Below are 23972 nucleotides of genomic sequence, written 5' to 3'. Positions count from 1 at the left end.
ATCTCACTTTTGAGAGTCTTCTTAGCATTTATCTCTTAACAAAATAACGTTGGTTTTTTTTTTTTTAATACAAGCAATATTGAAGAAAGAGAAATTAGCTTAGACTATAAGTGTATACTATATAGGTAAATGTTATAAATCATTTGAGCTAAATTGCAAATAAAAATGAATAGTTAAACCCATAAATATGTATCAAACTTATTGCAAATAAAAATGAATATTTAAACCCATAAATATGTATAACCAAATAAACACATATGGAATTAAGAGAAAATTGGAGTATTGGTCCGTAAACTTTGATGCAACGAGTCCTTAAACTAAAATATATGAGTTTTACTCCTTCAACTTGTTTAGAATTTTAAAAGTGTTTGAACGACAATCATCAATAAATAAAACACAAAAGAAATAATGTCCAAGCTGAAATTAATTTCATAACGTGTTTGCTCCACTTCATGAATACATGAGATGAAGGAAGCAAAACAAATATCTCCTATAATAAGTACAGAAATGTTAGCTTATAATAAGTACAGAAATGTTAGCTTGGGGAAATGGAAACCGAGTCAAATACGGCTCTGCCCTCACTCTTACTCTCACTCAACTATAAATGCTAAGAAGATCTTTTCAAATGTGAGGCTTAGATTCTTTGCTATTTTATGTTTTTTGCATAATATTTTATAATGTTGATACGAGAATTGACGTTAAATTGTAAGGTGACAGAAAGTTCTTTCAAAATATCATTTTTTAGAGTATTCATAGCATTTCTCTTGTAAGAACCTAATGAGTAATTTTTCGTTGTCATCATCACTTTGACATGTGTCCTTATTGATCCGCGCATCTTATAACACGTCTATCTATTTGTTAGTGAATAATGTTTGTCTTCTACGATACAAGATTAACGTCCTTATGATAATGACACTCTTAATCATAAAGTCTAGTAAATCACAATTGTGTTTAAATTCACTAAATATGAAAAAAAAAAAAACTCAAGTAAATTTGTTTAACTCATAAGTCAATAAAATAACATACCGTTGAATGACTGTTACACCGAAAAATCTCTTTGACCAAAGTTTTTTATAGTTTTATCATGGAGTAAAAAAAGGAAAAAAAATGAGGAGTGGTTGAACACAAAAGCACAGAAAAGACCGAAGCTTTTCGTAGTGATAACCGTTTATAGACCAATAGAGACACACTTTTAACAGTAAAAACATTAAAAAAACTTTCCCATTTCGTGGAAAAAGAAACCGAGAAAAGGCCGGTCAAGCACTCTCTCATGGTCAGGAGTCTATTGAACCAATAGCACTAAATTGCAGTCCTCAAGTCGTCGCCAAGTTGGACAAAAATGGCCGGCCTTCTTTGACCCGTCGGCCCTCTCTCTTTTCCTCTCTTTTCTTCTCCAATCCCATCCAAACGTTTTTTTCTGCAAAAATCCATCTCCATTCACACACCTTTATACAATTTTCCCAGAAAAATTATTGGGTAATTATTTTTATATAAATCGTATGTTGCACTTATTTTTTTGTTGACCGGGAAAGTCTTTGTCTTTGTGGAAAAAGAAGGAAGCTTTGCTGTGGATTCAAGAACCCTTCTCCGGGATCTTTGATTCATCAGTGTTTTCTGCAAGAGAATTATGTCAGGTGAGTTTTTTGAAATTTTCCCAAAGCTTTGAATTTGTAGCTGGATTTTTGTATGTTTAGGGAGACTTGGGTCAACTCAATTGGATCAAGTCAGTTTTTTGAACTTGCTATGTGTTTGTTCTAGTTTGTATTTTGTGAATTTTGAATTCGCTTGTTTTCATTAGTTGAATTGTTGCTTGGTATACCTGTTTCTGCATCTTTTGGTAGAGAGATGATGAATTGGGTTTTGCTTCCTGTGTTGTTTCCATAATTTGTTTTCAAATTTGGTGTTAATTAAAGCTGAAGTTTTGTAAAACTTGAGTGTTTATTGGTCTGATTGGGTTCATTTCTTGTTGCTTTTGAATTTTGTTTCAGGGCTTGGTGTTTGCTAATGCTGGGGTTTTGTGGAATTCAGTCTTCTTGAGCTCTGGTAATAAAAAAAAAAAATAGCGAATTTAGGCGATTTTGATGGCTTTTTCAATGTATATGCTATTGAATGGACGAGATCCTGGTATTTTCGTTGGTGCTGTGGTCTGGTTATTACTCAGTTGTAGTTTCAGCTCCGCCGTTGAGAGTGACATCAACTGCTTGAAAAGTCTAAAAGCAACACTTCAGGACCCTTTAGGTTACCTAAAATCTTCATGGGATTTCAACAATAACACAGAAGGTTTCATCTGTAACTTTCTGGGAATCGAGTGTTGGCACCCTCACGAGAGCAAAGTTTTAAATATCAAGCTTTCGGATTTGGGACTCAAGGGCCCGTTTCCTCATGGTATAGCGAATTGTACAAGCTTAACAGGATTAGATCTTTCGAGCAACAAGCTCAGTGGACCTCTTCCTGAAGATATCGGTAGAATTATTTCGTTCGTTACAACTCTTGATCTCTCTTCTAACAGCTTCTCAGGGCAAATCCCAACAAATATTACCAATTGTAGCTATCTGAATGTGCTTAAGCTTGACAGCAACCAGTTCACGGGTAACATCCCTCTAGGCATTGGCCAGCTCAGTAGGATGAAAACATTTAGCGTGGCAAACAATCAGCTTTCTGGCCAAGTCCCAGACTTCGGTATCAATCCTGGAATTACAGCAGAAAGTTACGCAAACAATGTTGGACTTTGTGGGAAGCTTCTGAATCCGTGCCGGGGAGCTCAAAAGAAGTCTAACAGCGTAGTTATTGTGGCAGCTGGTGTTGGCGGTGCAACGTTTGCAGCACTAGTTGTGATTATTGCCTTGGTCTTCTTTATGCGTAGAGTGTCTGCAAAGAAGAAGGAAGAGGACCCTGAAGGAAACAAGTGGGCTAAGAGTTTGAAGAAAACGAAAGCTGTCAAGGCAAGCTATTACATAGCATATCTTTTAGAAACAAATTAATACTTACGTATAATGATATTTGATTGGTTCTGTTTCTCTTTGTTTCTCGCGATGTTTTATTGATTTTAGACGGTCCAATTTATGTTTCCATTTTTGGTGGTTTGAATTGTATTGCATTCTAACGAAGCTAGTTTACTCCAGGTTTCCATGTTTGAGAAGTCGCTTTCTAAGATGAAGCTGAGTGATCTCATGAGGGCCAGCAACAGTTTCTGCAAGGACAATATCATTGGGACAGGAAGAACTGGAACAATGTACAAAGCAGTGCTCGATGATGGCACTCCACTTATGGTCAAGAGGTTGCAGGAATCTCAACACTCTGAGAAAGAGTTTCTGTCTGAGATGGCTACTTTGGGAAATATAGGGCACCGTAACTTGGTTCCTCTTTTAGGTTTTTGCACGGCAAAGAGGGAAAGGCTTTTGGTCTATAGGTACATGCCTAATGGTACCCTCCACGATCAGCTACATCCTGCAGATGCTGAAGGTGCAAAGATCATGGACTGGCCAACTAGGCTTAAAATTGGGATAGGGGCAGCTAGAGGATTAGCGTGGCTCCACCATAACTGCAATCCTCGAATTATCCACCGAAACATAAGCTCCAAATGCATCTTATTGGATGCAGATTTTGAGCCCAGAATATCTGAATTTGGGCTAGCTAGGCTCATGAATCCAATTGATACACATTTGAGTACTTTTGTGAATGGGGAGTTTGGTGATCTGGGATATGTTGCTCCCGAGTATACACGAACTCTAGTGGCCACTCCAAAGGGAGATGTTTACAGTTTCGGAACTGTACTCCTTGAGTTGGTGACTGGTGAGAGGGCTACCCACATTTCTAAAGCCCCTGAAGACTTCAAAGGAAATTTGGTGGAATGGATTATGCAACTGTCAAGTAAATCTCAACTCCTGGATGCGCTAGACAAATCTTTGGTCGGGAAGGGTGTGAATGATGAGCTTTTCCAGTTTCTTAAAGTTGCGTGCAACTGTGTAGGGCCTATTGCCAAGGAGAGGCCTACAATGTTTGAAGTATACCAGCTTCTAAGGGCCATAGGGGAGAAATATCACTTCACAGTTGAAGATGAGATGATGATGCCAACAGACAATGGCGATGGTGATGCTTCAGGCGAACTTATTGTTGCTCGAGGGATGGTTGAGATGACCTGAAAAAAGGTAAGAGTTTATTAGTATATGGTCAGTACCCTTCTGTAATTATCTGTTTTTGTGTACTGTAATAAGCATTATTTATACATATATGATTTACGCTTTAGTTAACATTTGGAACTGCTTTTTTCGACATACAAATGTAAAATCATCATGTTAGAATCTTTTCATGTGTAATGTGAGTCCCTTATAACCCAACTTGGTTAGTAAATTTGTGAGGTATTTGTGTAGTAGCATTTGTATTGAATGTATTATTTCCGATAGGAGGAAGATGACGCCGAGATTCTGTTCTTCATTCTCTTTTCGTCCCTGCCACCTCTCATATATGCTTCTCAGCGCCATTTTCAGAGAAGTTTTTGTTTCTTGGTTATTTTTTCCCAAAACTAAGTTGATGGGAAACAAAGTAAATAGAAGTTGAAACGAGAATGCAGAAGCATTGCCCAAGTGTTTCATTTTTATATTGAGTGATGAATCTTGTCGTAAATATTATTTATGATGTGGCTGTTCACTTTTTGGGTCATATATAACATGTTAATAGTTTAGTTTCTCAATGATCGAATAAGGCATCAACGATTTGCGGATGAATTGCATGGATGCCAATTACATGAGAGTTTATATAGGGTAGTGATATTTACACCTCCATTTTTATTTCTCAGGCATCTCTCAATTATCAGCCGTCGAATTGAATGAATTAAAGAAAATCAATTGCAAAAAATTAAGGGCTTGTTTGAAACTGCTTTTAAAATGCTTTCAACAGAATTTTATGTGGATTCTAAAAGCACTTAAAGTGCTTCTTCCAAGAAGCACTTTAGTGTTTTTTAGGACTTACATTTTTACTAAAGATTAGTTTCAAAAGCATTTCACAAAAAACGCTTTTACCTATTTTAAAAGTAGTTCTAAACGAGCTATAATAAGGATTTGTGATGTGTAAAAGTGGGTGTGTGGTAGCACCATCCCTGAAAATAACATAGAAATTGAGCCAAACAGAGACTTCACCAATTGGGCCTACAACACCGTGGTCCCAGGTTGAATCTGGCTCCACCAGTACAATCCCAAAAGCCCAAGATAATAAAGAGAAGCTAAGACCCTCCTAATTCAGTTATTTTTTTCCTTCTTCTTCCTATGAACAAACGATAGGAAAAAAAAAAAAAAAAAATGAATTAAGTTTAGCTAAGTTGATTAGTTGATTGGTTGATTAATATATAAATTTGAAAGAGGTTATCAAGTTCTATATCTTTAATGGCCTTATTATTATTAACAATTACATGTCCATTTTATTAGCTCATGATTGGTATCTTTTGAACAATGAAGAAATGATTCGCAGGCGTCATGCCCCGCCTCACCTAGAGATTCTGCTTAGTCTTCAATATCTTTACGAGTTCATATTATTTTTCATATAATATGCGATTAAATTACGTGATAAGCGTTGTAGATCCATATCTTTAATGAGTAAATGTTTTGAGTTTGAACCCTTTGAAATAATATATGGTACGCTCGAAAGGGTGATTGTACGCTTAGGATCCGTTCGGTACGGTTTTGATTACCCTTTGTTTTGAATTTCTCTTCTTAATGTGCTATTTCTTCTTGTCTCACTGTCCCTTTCTTATCAGCTTGAGCTTTAAGCCCCGTTTTCCACAAGAAGTAGCTTTTACTCCACCAATTTTCAGTACTAATAATAATTTTGTCACTTAATTTTACAGTTTAGTGATATTCATTTTTACTTGTAAGTGAGAGGTCTTAGGTTCGATTCTCGTCAAAGGTGAATTTGAATCATATTATTGTTAGTTTATTATGAAACTTACCTTATCCCCTCTCTCTCTTTTAATGTAGATAATATCGTTTGTTGAAAAAAAAAAAAAATTATGCATGGGCAAGGGAAGTGTGATTCACGTCTGAGAAGTCAAAGTTTATAATGAAACAGAGCCATCTCAGGAAGCCAACCGCAAAGGCACTAGCAGGGTCTGGAAAGCCCCAGTCAAGCAGTCAATTGTCCAAGTCGTTCCTCAGCTTTTGACAAAAAGGAATGACCTCAAAATGAAGGCATTGTTGAGTTCTGACATATCTAACAATTTTGTCGTCTTCTTATTTTATAACAAGTTATTTTATTTATTATATTGATTTTTCTTTGAATTGAGATCTTGAATGACATATCTTGTTAAAGACGATTACGAGAGAATCACGTATAGTTTTGTTTGACCGAGATGTGTTTTTGTTTATTTGTATAAAAACATGAATAGTAATATTGTGTACTGTTGTGATAGTTATGCTAAAAATTTTTCGTTTCACATAGGGATCAGGAAAAAAAATACGTGGACTTGTAAACCACTCTGGCATTTAAGTTATGTCTTGACCATGGACATTAATTTTCTCGTTGAACTTTCTTTCCGAGTGAAATTTCTGGGTTCTTTCACATTCCCCAGTCTTATTAAAAGCTAGAGAATTTGTGGGTTTGATTGAGCACTATCTCTAGCTCTGGTCATTTGGCTTCAATTTTATTGAAACAGTAGAAATTTTTAAGACCGTTTTGATGGATTTCTTAGTACGTGATACCTTGTTGAGCAAACAACATCGTCTTGGCAGCATTTTTTGCGTCTTATTGCTTACTTGTAGTTTCAGCTTTGGTGTTGAGAGTGATATTAGCTGCCTCAAAAGCATAAAAGCCTCACTTGAAGATCCTTCAGGGTACTTAAGCCCTTCATGGGATTTTAGCAACACCACCGAAGGCTTCATCTGCAAATTTCTTGGAATCGAGTGCTGGCACCCAAACGAGAACAAAGTTTTGAACATCAAGCTTTCGGATTTGGGACTAAAAGGTCAGTTTCCTCGGGGCTTATCTAACTGCTCAAGCTTAACTGGCCTAGATCTGTCCGGCAACAAGCTCAGTGGACCTCTTCCTGAAGATATTGGTAGAATCCTTGGGTTTATTACGACTCTTGATCTCTCATCGAACAGCTTCTCGGGGAAAATCCCCCCGAGTCTTTCGAATTGTAGCTATCTGAATGTGCTTAAGCTTGAAAACAATGAGTTCTCGGGTGAAATTCCTCAACAACTTGCCCAGCTCAAAAGGCTTAAAACATTTAGTGTGGCCAACAATAGACTATCCGGTCCAGTCCCAAATTTCGACGGTTCTGTTTCATTCGGACCGGAAAGCTACGCAGGCAACTCCGGACTCTGTGGAGGCCCGTTGAAGCCTTGCCAGTAGAAGCGTAGTACTATATTCAAAGTTTGGAAGTCGAATCATGTAGTTATGGCAGCAGCTGGTTTTGGTTTTCCCCTTTTTCTCTGTTTTTTCCCTGCGAGCTGCTAGCAGTGTGCTTTATTTCATGGTGTCTCACGAGGATTTAAGTCGAAATAAATCTGATCAGTAATTCGTGTCCAATCGTGTATGCAAATAATCTTGTACTTGAAAATAAGAAATTTTTCGGCGTGACTTGAAAACTATGTACATGATTAATTATTAATCTCGCAAACATTGCAAATTTTACAAAACATAGATTGTGTTTTTATTTTTATTTTTTTATTTTTTTGTTGGAAAAAAAATCCGTTGCCGGACTACAAGTTCATTGAATTGCACAAAAAAGGTAACCGGATAAATTAAAGAACATCCATTTGTATACCCAAAGACATGAAACGCGTCCTCTTATTTTTCAAACACCAAAAGTAAACCTAGTTGTAAGCATCCCACAGCCTCATGTGCTAAAACCTCCAATTGGGGGCGCCACGAGACCACGAAACCCTTCTCCGATGCCTCCTCTACAAATCCTTTTGGTAGCTTAGCCGCTTCTTTTTCTCTAACCACCCACAAGAAGTAGCTTTTGGTCCTCTTCAAACCCCGACTTAGTACCTCCATTTGCTCAGCTCCAAGTTCTGCTAAGCTGCCAAAGGACACACATAAGCTATAGACTCTTTTGGCTTTGCATTTAGCCATTTCATACAGGCATCAGTGTTTGGATTAAAAAGACTAAAGCCATATTCTGTGTCATCTTCCCGCCGCTTATCCAAGTACTTTGATGGTATGGTTGGTCTGATCGTCCTCAATGGCCAAAACTTTGCCATCCAATCCACCACCTATATATGCACAAACAAATCAAAACACCAAATATAAGCTTGGAATTAAATTTAATGTTCGTAAGCTCAATTACTCTCTTTTTACATGAATTCAGTTTCATTTCATTCGGAAAACGCTCTCTTTTTCTTAACAATGTCTTTGTGATTTAATCCAATAACGAAATTCCATTAGATAGGAACAACTTTGATAAATACTGATAACTCTCAGTTTGAGTAGAATGAAAAGAAAATCCATTAGATAATGAACTATTGGTTTTGTGCCATCTTTGCGATGAATCAACAATTCAAAGCACCTATCTTACATATTCTTGATTGTTTTGTACTTAAGAAAAAAGTTAAACTACTTAGTATATCTATCCTCTCCAGGAATGAATTTGGAAAAGAAAAACCATGAAAATCGTTCAATTTAATCATGATGTTGCACATCACTACTAAAAATCATTTAATTTGTCAAAAAGTTGTCACGCTAGAGGTTACATGTTTCTCTTTGCACGGTTCCTGTGATCAATACTGTGTTTGTGTCAATTATTTTCTGCATTGGGCACAATACATAGTGCCTTATATTGAATGGATACTGCTTCACCCTATTAGTGTTTAATGTTGTTTAACGAGACGCAAACTTCTCATTTGCGTCCTTAATTTTGTAATTAAAGCCCAATTTTTTGGTAGTGTATATGCACAATCCCAACATGTTTATTGATCAATTACCTCTTCTTCCAGCTCATAAAATGTGTTGCAGAGGATCCAATCAGCTTTGTCAACATTAGAGAACTGATCATCCACAACCATCTTGAAGAAAGCCGGGTACGACCCAAAAGCATGGATGAAAGAAGGCATGTCTGAGGGCTGAAGTGGTGGCAATCCAGGAAGCAGAATTTCACAGTCAGGAGGCAGATGAAGGGCTGGTTTGGTATTGCTGTGCTTTGAAAAAAAACTGCTTCTGTTGTGCTGTGAGAATAAGCAGCTGTGAAATAAAGCAGCAGAGTGTTTGGTAAACTTTTTCGTAAAAGTGCTTTTGAAAAAAAAAAAGCAGTATTATAGTGTTTGGTAAACTTTTATGTAAAACAGATGTGAAAAAAAGCCAGTTTTTCAAAGCTGGGTTTTGCAGCTTCTTGTTTTTGGCTTTTTTTCACCCAAAACTGTGAAAAAAAGCTGAAGTTGAATATTTACCAAACACAAAAACAGCTCCCAGCTTTTTTTTATACCAGCTTTTTTCAGAATCACCTCAGTACCAAACCAGGCCGAAGTTTGAGCAGTCCTTGTTGGACATGGTAGTAAATGTTGTCCACTGCACAAGACTGAGTGAGAAAAACTGCCCCAACAATTCCAAACTTTTTAGCAACATCAAGAGGCCAAGGCATGAATGCATCATAAACAATACAATCAACGGGGTTCCCTGAGCACGAAAGCTTTTCGAGAAGCTCGATCAATGTATTTGTCCCTACCTTCTGAAAGCTGTCCAAATAGGCTTCAGTGGTTTCAGCTTGGAGAATCCCACCTTCGTCGTAGCTGTCGGAAATGGTTTCGAATGCAATGGAGGTGAATGGTGATCTATGCATGGTGCTGTGGAAACGGTGAGTAGTGACGAGGGTGATTTTTAGTCCTTTGTGTTGTAGAACCTTGGAGAATTGGAGCATGGGATTTATGTGGCCTTGGGATGGATAGGGCAACACCAAGCAGTGAGCCTTGTCATCTCTCTCTTTCTTTTCCTCTGTTTTTCCTATGTTTTTTGCTAGCCAACAGGATCCTCTCCGAATCCTCTTTGTGGAATCCGAGGATCCATGAATCGTGTTTGTTCATTGTACATCGTGCAGTCAATTTTCGTTCGATACTGTTTGTATTCAATTTTAAATAAAAAAATTTAAAATTATTTCTAACTGCATGATGTACAATGAACGGATACGATTCACTGATTCTCGAGATTCTCACAAAAAGGATCCAGATTCTTTTGCTAGGGTTTTCAATTCTTTGCTGTACTCAGCAAGTTATATATACTCGGTATTAATTGTATGCCTCAGTTACCAATGTTTAGTCAAAATACCAGTTTGCGTTTATATTCCGTCTAAAAGTTGAACGTTAGGTCATCACATGCAAGAGCAAAAGTACACATGAAATGAGATACTGTCATGCATGAGAGCTAGAAGTCCAACTTTTCAATAAAACTTGGGCTATATACTTTTATTGAGATTGGTAATAGAATCCACTATATGTGTATTTTTTAACAAAACATATACATGAAGGCGCAAAAATACACATGAAATGACGTATTTTAACCATGCATGAGAGCTACCTGTCCAATTTTCAAACAAAACATAGGCATCAATGTCGAAATTTGACTGAGATTGGTAATAGAATCCACCACAAGTATCATTAATTGTTTCTTATTTCATATGAGAGCTGGGGGTGATTTGTGCGATTTTCCTGTCAAAATGTTTAAAGAACCGTGCCCTGCACTGGGTTGCAAAACTCCGAGTGTCAAATATTTGTGTGACGGTGACCACACAGATTGGATTAATGAATCTCAATCTTAGGATAAGGGATAGTAAGAAGCAACAGAACCTTGTATGAGAGAAATTAGTAAGGAAGAGGGAGAGAGAGAGAATAAATCCAAAAATTGCCGTCACAAATGGAAAATATTGGTCAGTGGACAGGAAGGCAGTGAATGATGAGTTCGTAGCAAAACGGACTACGTGATAATTTTGAGTCGGTTGTAGTCAATGTTCATCAGGTTCAAGCTGTGATGTTTTGGTAGATATCCGAAAATTTTCCTATTAGAAGTAACTAGAAATTGATGACCACGAGTTGCTGCGGGATTAAAAGAATTATAAGTCATAGTTCTATCTCTATCTTTCCAAAAGCATTTAAATTGAATTTCTATCAACAATCTGAAACAACACAATTGTAAACATAAAGTTAGGTGATCTAATGGTTAAAAATTATGTAAACCACCTAGTAGACATCAAAAAATAAAATGTACACGAAAATTAAGGACTCGATTTACCTCGGAGTTCACAAGATTAACTTAAGTAAATCTCCCCCTAAGATCCTTGGATGTTATTTCTGCTATGTATACAGGTATGTTAGAGAAGTTATGTTTTTATTTAAATATTTAAATATATTCATGTTTTTTTTTTATTACCAATATTAAAAGTCAATTAATTTTGGCTTAAGGAGTTATCTCCCCTAAATATGAAACATGCAATTGAACCATTTTAGTTTTAATTGATTTTTGTTTTGTCCCGTTGTGGTTTTTATCTGTTTTGATTTCAATTGCTGTTATTCCTTGCGGTTTTGATTTCAATTGCTTTGATTGATTACAGATTGCAATCTCAATGTATTTTTTTATTATAATATATATTTATATACACACACACACACACACCAACATATATAAAAAGATAGAAAGATACAAGTCATGCAGATGCAAAGAGACTAAGAGAGAAAGAAAAAATAATTTTACATATTGATTTAATAGCAACATATCGAAAGGGTGTAAGTTTGAAGGTTCTTCCGTTGTGCAAGGAAGAACCTTATTAGAAGAAGAAGGTTTTGGGCCGTTTTATCCTGGGGACGACGTGGTGTTTGTGAACTGCTTGCACACTTTGGGCAGAGCTGCGAAACATCTTAAAAAGAGCGACTTAGTCCGCGACTCATCCCAAGAATCATTCACCACTCAAGGCTTCTACATTTTTCGGGTAACTTCGTTCATTTCTATTTCAGTTTACAACAATTTTAAGACGGATTCAATCTGCCATGCATTATAAGGAAAACTCTGTTTCTCAGGAAAATCTTTTTGAAGAGCAACTGATTGCAATGACATCAGAAATCAACGTAGTTGATGGATCCAAGGGATGGTGGGTGGACACTGGCACTTCTCGCCATGTTTGCTACGATCGTTCCTTTTTCAAGACCTCTTCTGTGGCTGAGGGAAGGAAGGTCTTGTTGGGTGATTCGCACTCAACTGATATTGCTGGTACTGGAAAGGTGGAGTTGAAGTTCACCTCTGGAAAAACCATGATACTAAAAGATGTGATGCACACTCCGGCGATAAGGAAGAATCTTGTCTCGGGCTTTCTTCTCAACAAGGCTGGATTCACTCAAACGTTTGGAGCAGATATGTATAATCTTACTAAAAATGGGGTTTTTGTGGGAAAGGGATATGCTACTGATGGAATGTTTAAATTGAATATTGATAAAACGTCTACTTCTGCTTACATGTTGTCTTCTTTTAATACTTGGCATGCTAGACTTTGTCATGTGAACAAACGCCTGGTTAAGATCATGAGTAACTTAGACTTTTTACCCAACTTATCATTGAATGATTTTGAAAAATGTGAATTTTGTAGTCAAGCTAAAATCACTAGAACTTCACATAAATTTGTCAATAGAGAATTTGAACCACTTGACTTAATTCATTCTGATATATGTGAATTTGATAGAGTGTTAACTAGAAATGAAAAACCTTATTTTATTACCTTTATTGATGATTGTTCGAATTATTGTTTTGTCTATCTTATGAAAAATAAATGTGAAGCTATTGACATGTTCAAAACTTTCTTGACTGAAGTTGAAAATCAATTTAGTCGTAAGATTAAAATATTTCGTAGTGATAGAGGACAAGAATATGATTCCACTGAATTTGTTAATTTGTTAATTTGTTTAAGTCTCATGGAATTATTCATGAAACTACTGCTCCTTATTCTCCTGAAATGAATGGTAAAGCGGAAAGAAAAAATCGAACTCTTTGTGAATTGACCGTTGCTACTTTGCTTAGTTCTGGAGCTGCTTCTTATTGGTGGGGTGAAATTGTGTTGACTGCTTGTTATGTGTTAAATAGAATCCCTAACTCAAAACCAAATATTTCTCCTTAAGAAATTTGAAAAAATAAGAAACCAAATGTGTTGTATTTCAGAACTACGGGTTGCTTAGCTTATGTTCGTAAAGCTGATCCAAAAAGATCAATTAGAGCATATGAATGTGTTTTTATTGGTTATGCATGTAATAGCAAAGCATACAGATTTTATGATTTGAAAAATCATGTCATAATTGAGTCACTTGATGCTGATTTTTATGAGAATAAATTTCCTTTTAATCTTCGAAATAGTGGGGGTTCTAATTCTTCTAAAATTTATGAACCTACTGTTGTAGAACATAGCAAATCTGCATTAGAACCGAGGAAAAGTAAAAAAGCTCGAATAGCTAAAGATTTTGGGCCTGATTTTCATGTATATAACTTACAAGAAGATCCTAATACAATTCAAGAAGCTTTGACTTCCTTAGATGTAGATTTGTGGCAAAAAGCTATAAATGATGAAATCGACTCCCTAGAGTCAAATCAAACTTGGCACTTGGTGGATCTTCCACCTGGTTGCAAAACAATAGGTTGCAAATGGATTCTTAAAAGAAAATTAAAACCTGACGGATCAGTTGAAAAATTTAAAGCCCGACTTGTTGCCAAAGGCTATAGACAGAGAGAAAATATTGATTTCTTTGATACTTATTCACCTGTGACTAGAATAACTTCTATTCGTGTATTGTTTGCTTTAGCTTCTATTTATGATCTTGTTGTGCACTAAATGGATGTTAAAACAGTTTTCTTAAATGGTGAATTAGAGGAAGAAATATATATGGATAAACCAGAGGGTTTTATTATTCCAGGACAAGAAAATAAAGTTTGCAAGTTAGATAAGTCACTTTATGGATTGAAACCAGCTCCTAAACAATGGCATGCAAAATTTGATAGTTTGGTTACTTCGAATGGTTTTAAAATAAATGAAAGTGACAAATGCTTCTATTATAAGTTTGAAAGTAATATATGCACTATAATGTGCCTATATGTGGATGATTTGCTTATTTTTAGTTCGAATATTCATGTTGTGAATAATGTCAAATCTTTGTTATGTGCTAATTTTGATATGAAAGACTTGGGTGAAGCTAGTGTAATACTTGGTTTGAAAATAACTAGGTCCGAACATGGGTTTTCTTTAGATCAATCTCACTACATAGAAATTTTTTTAAGAAAGTATAATTATTTTGATTGTAAACCAGCATGTACTCCTTATGATCCTAGTGTAAAATTGTTCAAGAACACTGGTGACAGTGTTAAACAATCTGAGTATGCTAGTATTATTGGTAACCTTCGTTATGCTACTGATTGCACTAGGCCAGATATATTTTATGTCGTAGGAGTTTTATGCAGGTTTACTAGCAGACCTAGTTTGGAGCATTGGCATGCTATAGAGAGGCTTATGAGATACCTTAAAAGAATGATGAATTTCAGATTACACTATAAGAAGTTTCCCGCTGTCCTAGAAGGTTATAGCGACACTGATTGGAATACTCTTTCAGATGACTCTAAGGCCACTAGTGGATATATTTTTAGTATTGGTGGTGGGGCTGTGTCATCGAAGTCTAAGAAACAGACTATCTTGGTGCAGTCTACTATGAAGTCAGAATTAATAGCGCTAGCTACGGCAAGCGAAGAAGCAGGGTGGTTGAGAAACCTATTGTCAGATACCCCTTTATGGGAGAAACCGATTCCAGCAATTTTGATCCATTGTGATAGCATAGCGACAATAGCTAAAGTGCAAAACCATTATTATAACCGGAAAAGGCGACAAATACGTCGTAAGCACAACACTGTAAGAGATTATCTCTCTAATAGAGCTGTAAGAGTGGATCATATACAGTCTGAAGAAAACTTGGCTGATCCTTTGACGAAAGGACTAGCACGAGAAAAGGTTTGGAAAACCTCGAAAAGGATGGGACTAAAGCCCATAGAAAATTGAGTCATTTGTGATAGCAACTCAACCTATAGATTGGAGATCCCAAGAAATAGGTTCAAAGGGTAATAACAAGTCCTAAGTGATATGAGTGAAGTCTTGCTAATTTTAATTTGGAATATTATTCCATGTCCATCCCTAAGAAGCATGACATCCTGAAGCGTTTTTAGGTTGAGATTTTTTTTCTCTTAGTAAGGTCTATACTCTATGTTGAGTGGGATATCTAGCTACAGGAATATCCTTGATAGTCTTACCTATGTGAATGTGGAAGTGAGGCCGCTTCCTATGAAATCTTGGGCAAGTTTTTAGAGCGTTCACTATACTAGGTTATAAGCACAAGGCCGTAAGTGCTGGCTTTTTAAACTTCACCTTAATAAAGTTATGTGTGTGGTGTTGTCAGAGATAGAGTTCAAAACTATAAGTTACTCTAGTAGAATCTGGATCACTAACACTAGGTACAGGTTCAAGTTGAGAAACACCTTTACTTATGCATAGCTTTATGATATTGTTGACTCTAAAAATTACAAAACCTACGTGGCGCGCATGTCGAATAACTAATAAGCTAACTACGTCATTCGGTTGAATGCGGGGCGTGCCAACTCGTTGGCCAAGCTCGGCCGAGGAGTAAAATTTGTTGATGTCGCGTTAAGCGCATTGCTGACTTCTTTATCTTGCGACTGCGACCGAGGAAGGAACACTCTCGGTCTTTGGGTTCTAGAGCCTGAAGACAAGGCTGCTGGTTCTGCGAAGTTCACAAATCGTCGGCGCCCGATTCGGTCACCGTGACTATATTCGTAAGAGTATAAGCATGTCAAATCGACACCAGATTATACGGACACAAATATTCAAAGGTGATGTATGTCTTGATGGTGAACGTGGTTCGGTCGTCAGAATGCCGAACTCTAAAACTCACTTGTGAATATCCAATCATCAAATCACTCGGCGTCTGGTACGCCGAATATCGTAACTCGTAACATCTTACTTCGCCGAGAAGGCTGATAAGATGACCCCTGCCAATAAGGATTTGAAAACCCTTCTCGGCCGAGACTTGGATAGGTAATCAGTCGGCCTCGACGCAGTGCTGTTTATCCAAACTGAAGGTGCTCCTCGGTCGGCTGATTCTACGGCAACAGTGCTGTTTATCCAAACTGAAGGTGTGTCGGCGGAAAAAAGAAAAGGACAAATCTCAAGATGTTTGAGAGGTTTTGCGCAGGGCAATTGTATGTTGAATTGAAGGTCTTCAATTGTTGCATGATTTCTCATATTTATAGCACCAACTCCTTGAGATTGAATTAAACTCCTACCCGGATTGGGAGTCCTTGTTTCGTTCCGACTCTGCTTCGAACGATCCTATTCCCACTAGGACTTTGAACTCAGCCCCTTTCGGGGCTTTATTCATTGTCGGTCGAGAATCCTAATTGCACCATGACTTCCTCGACCCTCTTTGCTTATCTGAACTACTCCTTCTTGCGATAGGACCGACCATCCCTGCCAAATGGCTCAGAATCATCAGGCAGCCCATAGTATTTTTGACACGGCTTCGGGCCGAGCACAAACCTACACTCGGCCCAACAATATTATTTTGGGCCCAAACAGATATGTTGCTTGATATATATTTTAAATAAAAACAAGTGGGGGATTGTTAGATCAGTTATGTTTTTATTTAAATATTTAAATATATTTATGTTTTGTTTTATTACCAATATTAAAAGTCAATTAATTTTAGCTTAAGGAGTTATCTCCCCTATATATGAAACATGCAATTGAACCGTTTTAGTTTTAATTTTCAGTTTGAATTGATTTTTGTTTTGTCCCGTTGTGGGTTTTATCCGTTTTGATTTCAATTGCCATTATTCCTTGCGGTTTTGATTTCAATTGCTTTGATTGATTACAGATTGCAATCTCAACGTATTTTTTTTTATTATAATATATATTTATACACACACACACACACACACACACACCAACATATATAAAAAGATAGAAAGATACAAGTCATGCAGATGCAAAGAGGCTAAGAGAGAAAGAAAAAATAGTTTTACATATTGATTTAATAGCAACATATCGAAAGGGTGTAAGTTTGAAAGTTCTTCCGTTGTGCAAGGAAGAACCTTATCAGAAGAAGAAGGTTCTGGGCTGTTTCATCCTGGGGACGACGTGATGTTTGTGAATTGCTTGCACACTTTGGGCAGAGCTGCGAAACGTCTTAAAGAGAGCGACTTAGTCTGCGACTCATCCCAAGAATCATTCACCACTCAAGGCTTCTACATTTTTCGGGTAACTTCGTTCCTTTCTATTTCAGTTTACAACAAGGTACCTGCTTATGAGAAAGAATTTAGTCATTATGGACGTGTTCTATGGATATTTTATAAACTGATACAAATTTTGAAGAAGCAGCAGAGTTTGTTTGCAATTTGCAATTACCACATAGATAACAGAAGGCAGACAGGAAAAGAAGAAGAAGAAAGAAACAGAAAACAATAAAAGAAAAACAACCATTTCAAGGAGAAAGAAATAGAAAACAACAACCAAGGAAATGTTACTTTTCAATTCTTAATAATGTCATCCCATCGTTCAGTATAAAGATCAACTGAATTTGCCGGTTGAAAATTTCCAGAAAATCTGCTATAAAATGTTACCACACATTAGACTTCTTAATTGCATTCATCATATGTATATGGGGATGGGAAGGAGAAAAAACCTTTGCAAATGCTATACTGACCCGCCCTACAATACTGAATATTTCAGATAGCCACATTGTCTGTTTCAAGATACCAACACGAAAAGAATGAAAAATACCTTAACAAATGCAGTGCATACTCAAAATTATGTAAAGTTCCAAAAAAAATAACATTATATTTCAGAAAATTGTGTTCAAATTTCAAAGTTGATATAACTAAGGCAGCACTAAAACACAATAATTTAGAACAGAAAAGGAAATGTAACTAAAAAAAAAAGTTAACCGATGAAATTATGGAGAAACATGCACGAACCTTGAAAGCCTTTTTGTTGAATTCTTTAACAATCTAATGCGACTGAAACACTAAAGCTGAAAAGAAAGAAAAAATCATTCACCAAGGGGACTAAGTTTTAAACACAAACCAAATACAAAGTTGTATTTACACCATTGCAACATGCTATCACTATGGAATTCTCATGTAAAACCATACAATACAAAATATAGAGTGAATGAACAGAAGTGAAACACTAATATAAACTAATAATGTCTAAATTACTTTTACAAACTCTCTATAATAGAGATATCCAGTCCAGTTTGTTAGATATTTTGGTCCCAAGGTATTGCACTATCTTTCATATGACCAATGAAAAATAAGCAAAATTGAAAAGGTATGATAAGCAGAAAACAGAAGGCTGGATGGGAATGGGTATTCCTTTTACTGTTTGTTTTGTTGAAGGATTAATTACATTTACCATTTCACATATCACTCAATGTATCCATATAAAATTCCTTCTTGGTATAGAAGCACCGCATCGTAACTTATCTACCTCATGAAAACAACTACATTCAGTTTAAGAAATTCCCTAGATTGTATCTTAAACTACTTCTTAACTTTGTCAGCCATACCAATCTAATAAAAAATCCATGTTTCATTCAATCCTTATTAATTCTAACTCCAAGTATTTCAGCATGCAGATTATAGAAAAATCATAACAGAACGTATAAATGAATTAAAAAACAGTGAAATCCAAATATACAAACTGAATATAACTTCAAGTATAAATGAATTAAAAATCATAACAGAACATATAACTTCAAGTATTTATGCAATAATATAAACTGTGCTTTAGCACCACACCTAATCCTAACCTTAATTCTCAGAACACCCAGATTCCCAACACCAATTTGACAATCCAACCATGAATTTCCAAAAGTCTCCCAAATCCCAATCTTGAGCATGCATTAAATCCTATCTAAAACTTGAATTCGTTTTTACAGAACAAAAAGTAGAAACATTGGGAATGCCTAAATTCCTAAACTGGCTTTTGCTTTCTCACTCTTCCGCCAAAAAAAAAAAAAAAAAAAAAATAAAAATGAAAAACAAGAAAAAAAAGGGAAGGAGCCTCTTACTCGCCTTCCCAAAATCTTCCTACAATAGAGAAATAACACCCACTTAACAAAACGTGCAATGTCACCCCACAATGTGATTCTAACATCCTCTTTCGGGGATCACCATATATGAAATAAATAAAATACTTTAAGAAGAGGTGTAACAATTTGAAAATTTATAGGTGCTTTATTAACATTTGTACCTGATATTTTCAATATAAATTTCACATTTGTCTCAATTTTTTCATTGGCCACCAGTTTTCCTTCCAAAGGTTGGTGCTGCAATAATGTGTCCCAATACATATTGCAATTTGACAATTAGCGTTGTGAGAATATTAAAACTCGTAGAAATTTTTGATAAATACATATTGAATATTGGTGCATATTTTTCACGGATATCTAGATTATTACCTGTGAGAATGTCGTTCTTAACTATGCGACACCACAGTTGGGAGTAACTGAGAAAACAAAAATGATATCATGGAATGTGTGGATGAACATCTGACAAATGCTTAGACCTGTTGTGGATGAACATTTGACAAATGCTTAGAACTGTTTTTCCTGCATGTTTATTAATGAAAAATTAGATTAAGTGAGCAAAAATCCCCACCATTGTTGTTGCTATGACTGCCACTATCCCTGCCACTGTTGTCGTTGCCACCTCCCCTGCCATGTCCTTTATTTAACCATGACTTAAACTAAGCAGAAAATATTTAAGAGTTCAATATTCCCATTTTGCTGGCATTAGGATCCTCTTTTCCCATTATACAAAATCAGAAGGTTAGGAACAAAAAAAGAAAGGGTAAAAACATGGTGATCTTATTTTGAGGTACCTTATGAGCTCTGTTAATCATTATTTGTTGGCATTGTCGTCATGGTACAAAATGATTTACTTGCAAGAATTGCAAAGTACCATGACGTCTTGACAAAAAAAGAAAGTGCTTCTTACAAGAAGCACTTCTAGTATTTTTAGGATTTATTTGCATTTTTACTAAAGATTAGTTTCAAAAACATTTCACAAAAAACGCTTTTACCTATTTTAAAAGTAGTTCTAAACGAACCATAATAAGAATGTGTGATGTGTAAAAGTGGATGTGTGGGTAGCACTATCCCTGAAAATAACATAGAAATTGAGCCGAAGAGAGACTTCACCAATTGGGCCTACAACATCGTGGTCCCAGGTCGAATCTGGCTCCACCAGTACAATCCTAAAAGCCCAAAAAAACAATCCCAAAAGCCCAAGATAATGAAGAGAGGCTACGACCCTCCTAATTCAGTTTATTTATTTATTTTCCTATGAACAAACGGTAGGAAAAAAAAAAAAACTGAATTAAGTTTAGCTCAGTTGATTAGTTGATTAATATATCTCTTTTTTCTAAATTTGAAAGAGGTTATCAAGTTCTATATCTTTTAATGGCCTTATTATTATTAACAATTGCATGTTCATTTTATTAGCTCATGATTGTTATCTTTTGAACAATGAAGAAATGATTAGCAAGCATCATGCCCCGCCACGCCTAGAGATTCTGCTTAGTCTTCAATATCCTTACGAGTTCATATTATTCTCCATATATTACGCGATCAAATTATGTGTTGAGCGTTGTAAATTCATATCTTTAATGAGAAAATGTTCTGGGTTTGAGCCCTTTGATATGATATATGGTATACTCGAATGGGTGACTGTACGCTTAGGATCCGTCCGGTAAGGTTTTGATTACCCTTTGTTTTGGATTTCTCTTCTTAATGTGCAATTTCTTCTTGTCTCACTAGTCACTATCCCTTTCGTATAAGCTTGAGCTTTAAGCCCCGTTTTCCACAAGTAGCAGCTTTTCCTCTAGCAATTTTCAGTACTAATAATAATTTTGCCACTTAGTTTTACAATTTAACGGTGTTCCTCTTCACTTGTAAGTGAAAAAGTCTTAGATTCGATTATCATCAAAGGTAAATTTGAACCTCATTATATTGCTAGTTCATTGTGAGGCTTAGCCTATCCTCTCCCCTTAATGTAGATAATATCGTTTGTTTAAAAAAAAAAAAAAAAATTATTATGCATGGGCAAGAATTAGCTTTTGCTCCACCAATTTTCAGTACTAATAATAATTTTGCCACCTAATTTCACGGTATTCCTCTTCACTTATAACTGAGAGATTTTAGGTTCGATTCTTGCCAAAGATGAATTTAAACCACACTATTGCTAGTTTATTATGAGGCTTAGCTTATCTCTTCTTCTTTGGTGTAGATAATATCATTTGTTAAAAAAAAATATTAAGCACAGGCAAGAAGTAGCTTTTGCCCCGTTTTCCACAAGAAGTAGCTTTTGCTCCACTAATTGTCAGTACTAATAATATTTTTGCCACCTAATTTTACATTTTAGTACTATTTCTCTTCATTTGTAAGTGAGAGATCTTAGGTTCAATTCTTACTAAATGTGAATTTGAACCACATTATTGCTTGTTCATTGTAATACTTAACATACTCTCTCTCTCTTAATGTAGATAATATCGTTTGTTAAAAAAAAAAAAAAAAAATGCATTGGAAAGGGAAGTGTGATTCACGTCGGAGAAGTCAAAGTTTATAATGAGAAAGAGTCATCTCAGGAAGCCAACCAACAACTTCCTCAAAGACACTAGCAGGGTCTGGGAGTGCCGCAGTCAAGCAGCCAATTGTCCAAGTCGTCCCTCAGCATTTTACCAAAAGGAATGACCTCAAAATGAAGAAATTATTGAGTGCTGGCATATTTAACAATTTTGCCGTCTTCTTATTTTATAACACGTTATTTTGTTTATTATATTGATTTTTAGTTGGGTTGAGATCCTAAATGACATATCTTGTTAAAGGATATTATGAGAGAATCGTACATAGTTTTGTTTGACCGAGATGTGTTTTTGTCTATTTCCATAAAAATATAGACACTAATATCGTGTACTGTTGTGATAATTACGCTGAAAAATTTTCCTTTCACGTAGGGGTCAAGGAAAAAAAAGATGGACGTATAAACCACTCTGGCATTGAAGTTATATCTTGACCATGGACATTAATTTTCTCGTTGAACTCTCTTTCCGAGTAAAATTCCTGGTTTCTTTCACATTCCCCAGTGTTATTAAAAGCTAGAGAATTTGTGGGTTTGATTGAGCACTATCTCTAGCTCTGGTCATTTGGCTTCAATTTTATTAAAACAGTAGAAATTTTTAAGACCGTTTTGATGGCTTTCTTAATACGTGATACCTTGTTGAGCAAACAACATCTTGGCAACATTTTTATTTGTTGCGTCTTATTGCTAATGAAACAGAGCAAGTTTTGGCAAGGGAAGTGTGATTCACGTCTGAGAAGTCAAAGTTTATAATTCACGCAAAGACTCTAGCAGGGTCTGGCAAGCCCCAGTCAAGCAGTCAATTGTCCAAGTCGTCCCTCAGCTTTTAACTAAAAGGAGTGACCTCAAAATGAAGAAATTTCTGTTTCACGTAGGGTAGGGGTCAAGAAAAAAAGACGTGGATCATGGACATAATTTTCTCGTTGAACTTTGTTTCCGCGTGAAATTCCTGGTTTCTTTCACATTCCCCAGTGTTATTAAAAGCTAGAGAATTTGTGGGTTTGATTGAGCACTATCTCTAGCTCTGGTCATTTGGCTTCAATTTTATTAAAACAGTAGAAATTTTTAAGACCGTTTTGATGGCTTTCTTAATACGTGATACCTTGTTGAGCAAACAACATCTTAGCAACATTTTTATTTGTTGCGTCTTACTGCTAAGTTGTAGTTTCAGCTCTGCTGTTGAGAGTGATATCAACTGCCTCAAAAGCATAAAAGCATCACTTCAGGACCCTTTAGGTTACTTAAACTCTTCATGGGATTTCAACAATAACACAGAAGGTTTCATCTGTAACTTTCTGGGAATCGAGTGTTGGCACCCTCCTCACGAGAACAAAGTTTTGAACATCAAGCTTTCGGATTTGGGGCTCAAGGGCCCGTTTCCTCATGGTGTAGCGAATTGCACAAGCTTAACAGGATTAGATCTTTCGAGCAACAAGCTCAGTGGACCTCTTCCTGAGGATATCGGTAGAATTATTTCGTTCATTGCAACTCTTGATCTCTCTTCTAACAGCTTCTCAGGGCAAATCCCAACAAATATTACCAATTGTAGCTATCTGAATGTGCTTAAGCTTGACAGCAACCAGTTCACCGGTAACATCCCTCTAGGGCTTGGCCAGCTCAGTAGGATTAAAACATTTAGCGTGGCAAACAATCAGCTCTCTGGCCAAGTCCCAGACTTCGGTAACAATGTTGGAATTACAGCAGAAAGTTACGCAAACAATGCTAAACTTTGTGGGAAGCCTCTAAAGCCTTGTCGATCGTCTCAAGTGAAGTCCACTAGTACTCTAGTTAAGGTTTTGAAGTCAAACAGTGTTGTTATAGCAGCAGCAGCTGGTTTTGGATTTGCTTTTCCTTTTTCTTTCTGTTTTTTCCTTCCAAGAGCTCCTAGTGTGCGTCGCTTGTGGGTCTTCTATCGAGGATATAAACTGAGGTAGCCAGTAAACTTTGTCCTTTTATGTTATGTTTCAGTGAAATATATGCAGAGTTCTTGTTTCGGAGCATTTTCAGTGTACCATGAAAATCCTCATGTGATGTTATTATTATTATACTCAAATTATAATATACATATGTGGATCTCTCATTGAACAGCTTCTCGGGGAAAATCCCCCCGAATCTTCGAATTGTAGCTATCTGAATGTGCTTAGATTGAAAACACTGAGTTCGCGGGTGAAATTCCACATTTAGTGTGGCCAACAATCGTCTATCTGGTCCAGTCCCAAATTCCGGTGGTTATGTGCAGTGGCGAAGCCGGAAATTTACAACAATAGGGTCATAAAATAGAAGCTTCCAAAAATTCATCAAACTTTTACTTATAATTGTTAACT

General features: G+C 36.2%; 1 protein-coding gene and 3 pseudogenes across 2 annotated transcripts; 3 read left to right on the top strand and 1 right to left on the bottom strand.

The window, feature by feature from the left end:
* The first annotated feature begins 1177 nt into the window (after positions 1–1177).
* Positions 1178–4434, top strand: LOC137727894 (probably inactive leucine-rich repeat receptor-like protein kinase At5g48380). The gene is made up of 3 exons (XM_068466754.2): positions 1178–1634; positions 1989–2942; positions 3123–4434. The coding sequence occupies exons 2-3, from the start codon at positions 2082–2084 to the stop codon at positions 4140–4142; spliced, it is 1881 nt and encodes a 626-aa protein (XP_068322855.2). The 5' UTR covers positions 1178–1634; positions 1989–2081; the 3' UTR covers positions 4143–4434.
* A 2075-nt stretch (positions 4435–6509) lies between these two features.
* On the top strand, positions 6510–7518 carry LOC137730137 (probably inactive leucine-rich repeat receptor-like protein kinase At5g48380 pseudogene; annotated as a pseudogene).
* On the bottom strand, positions 6595–10003 carry LOC137728321 (mogroside I-E synthase pseudogene; annotated as a pseudogene). The gene is made up of 3 exons (XR_015951907.1): positions 9445–10003; positions 8916–9109; positions 6595–8207 (listed from the first exon to the last, which is right to left on the bottom strand). The product of XR_015951907.1 is annotated as a mogroside I-E synthase pseudogene (transcript).
* Positions 10004–21121: 11118 nt separating this feature from the next.
* On the top strand, positions 21122–23716 carry LOC137727276 (probably inactive leucine-rich repeat receptor-like protein kinase At5g48380 pseudogene; annotated as a pseudogene).
* The last annotated feature ends 256 nt before the right edge of the window (positions 23717–23972 follow it).

This window comes from Pyrus communis, chromosome 10 (assembly GCF_041283825.1).
Source record: "Pyrus communis isolate YQ-2024b chromosome 10, ASM4128382v1, whole genome shotgun sequence".
NCBI classification, from domain to species: Eukaryota; Viridiplantae; Streptophyta; class Magnoliopsida; order Rosales; family Rosaceae; genus Pyrus; species Pyrus communis.
This window is presented reverse-complemented; position numbering and strand designations above follow the sequence as displayed.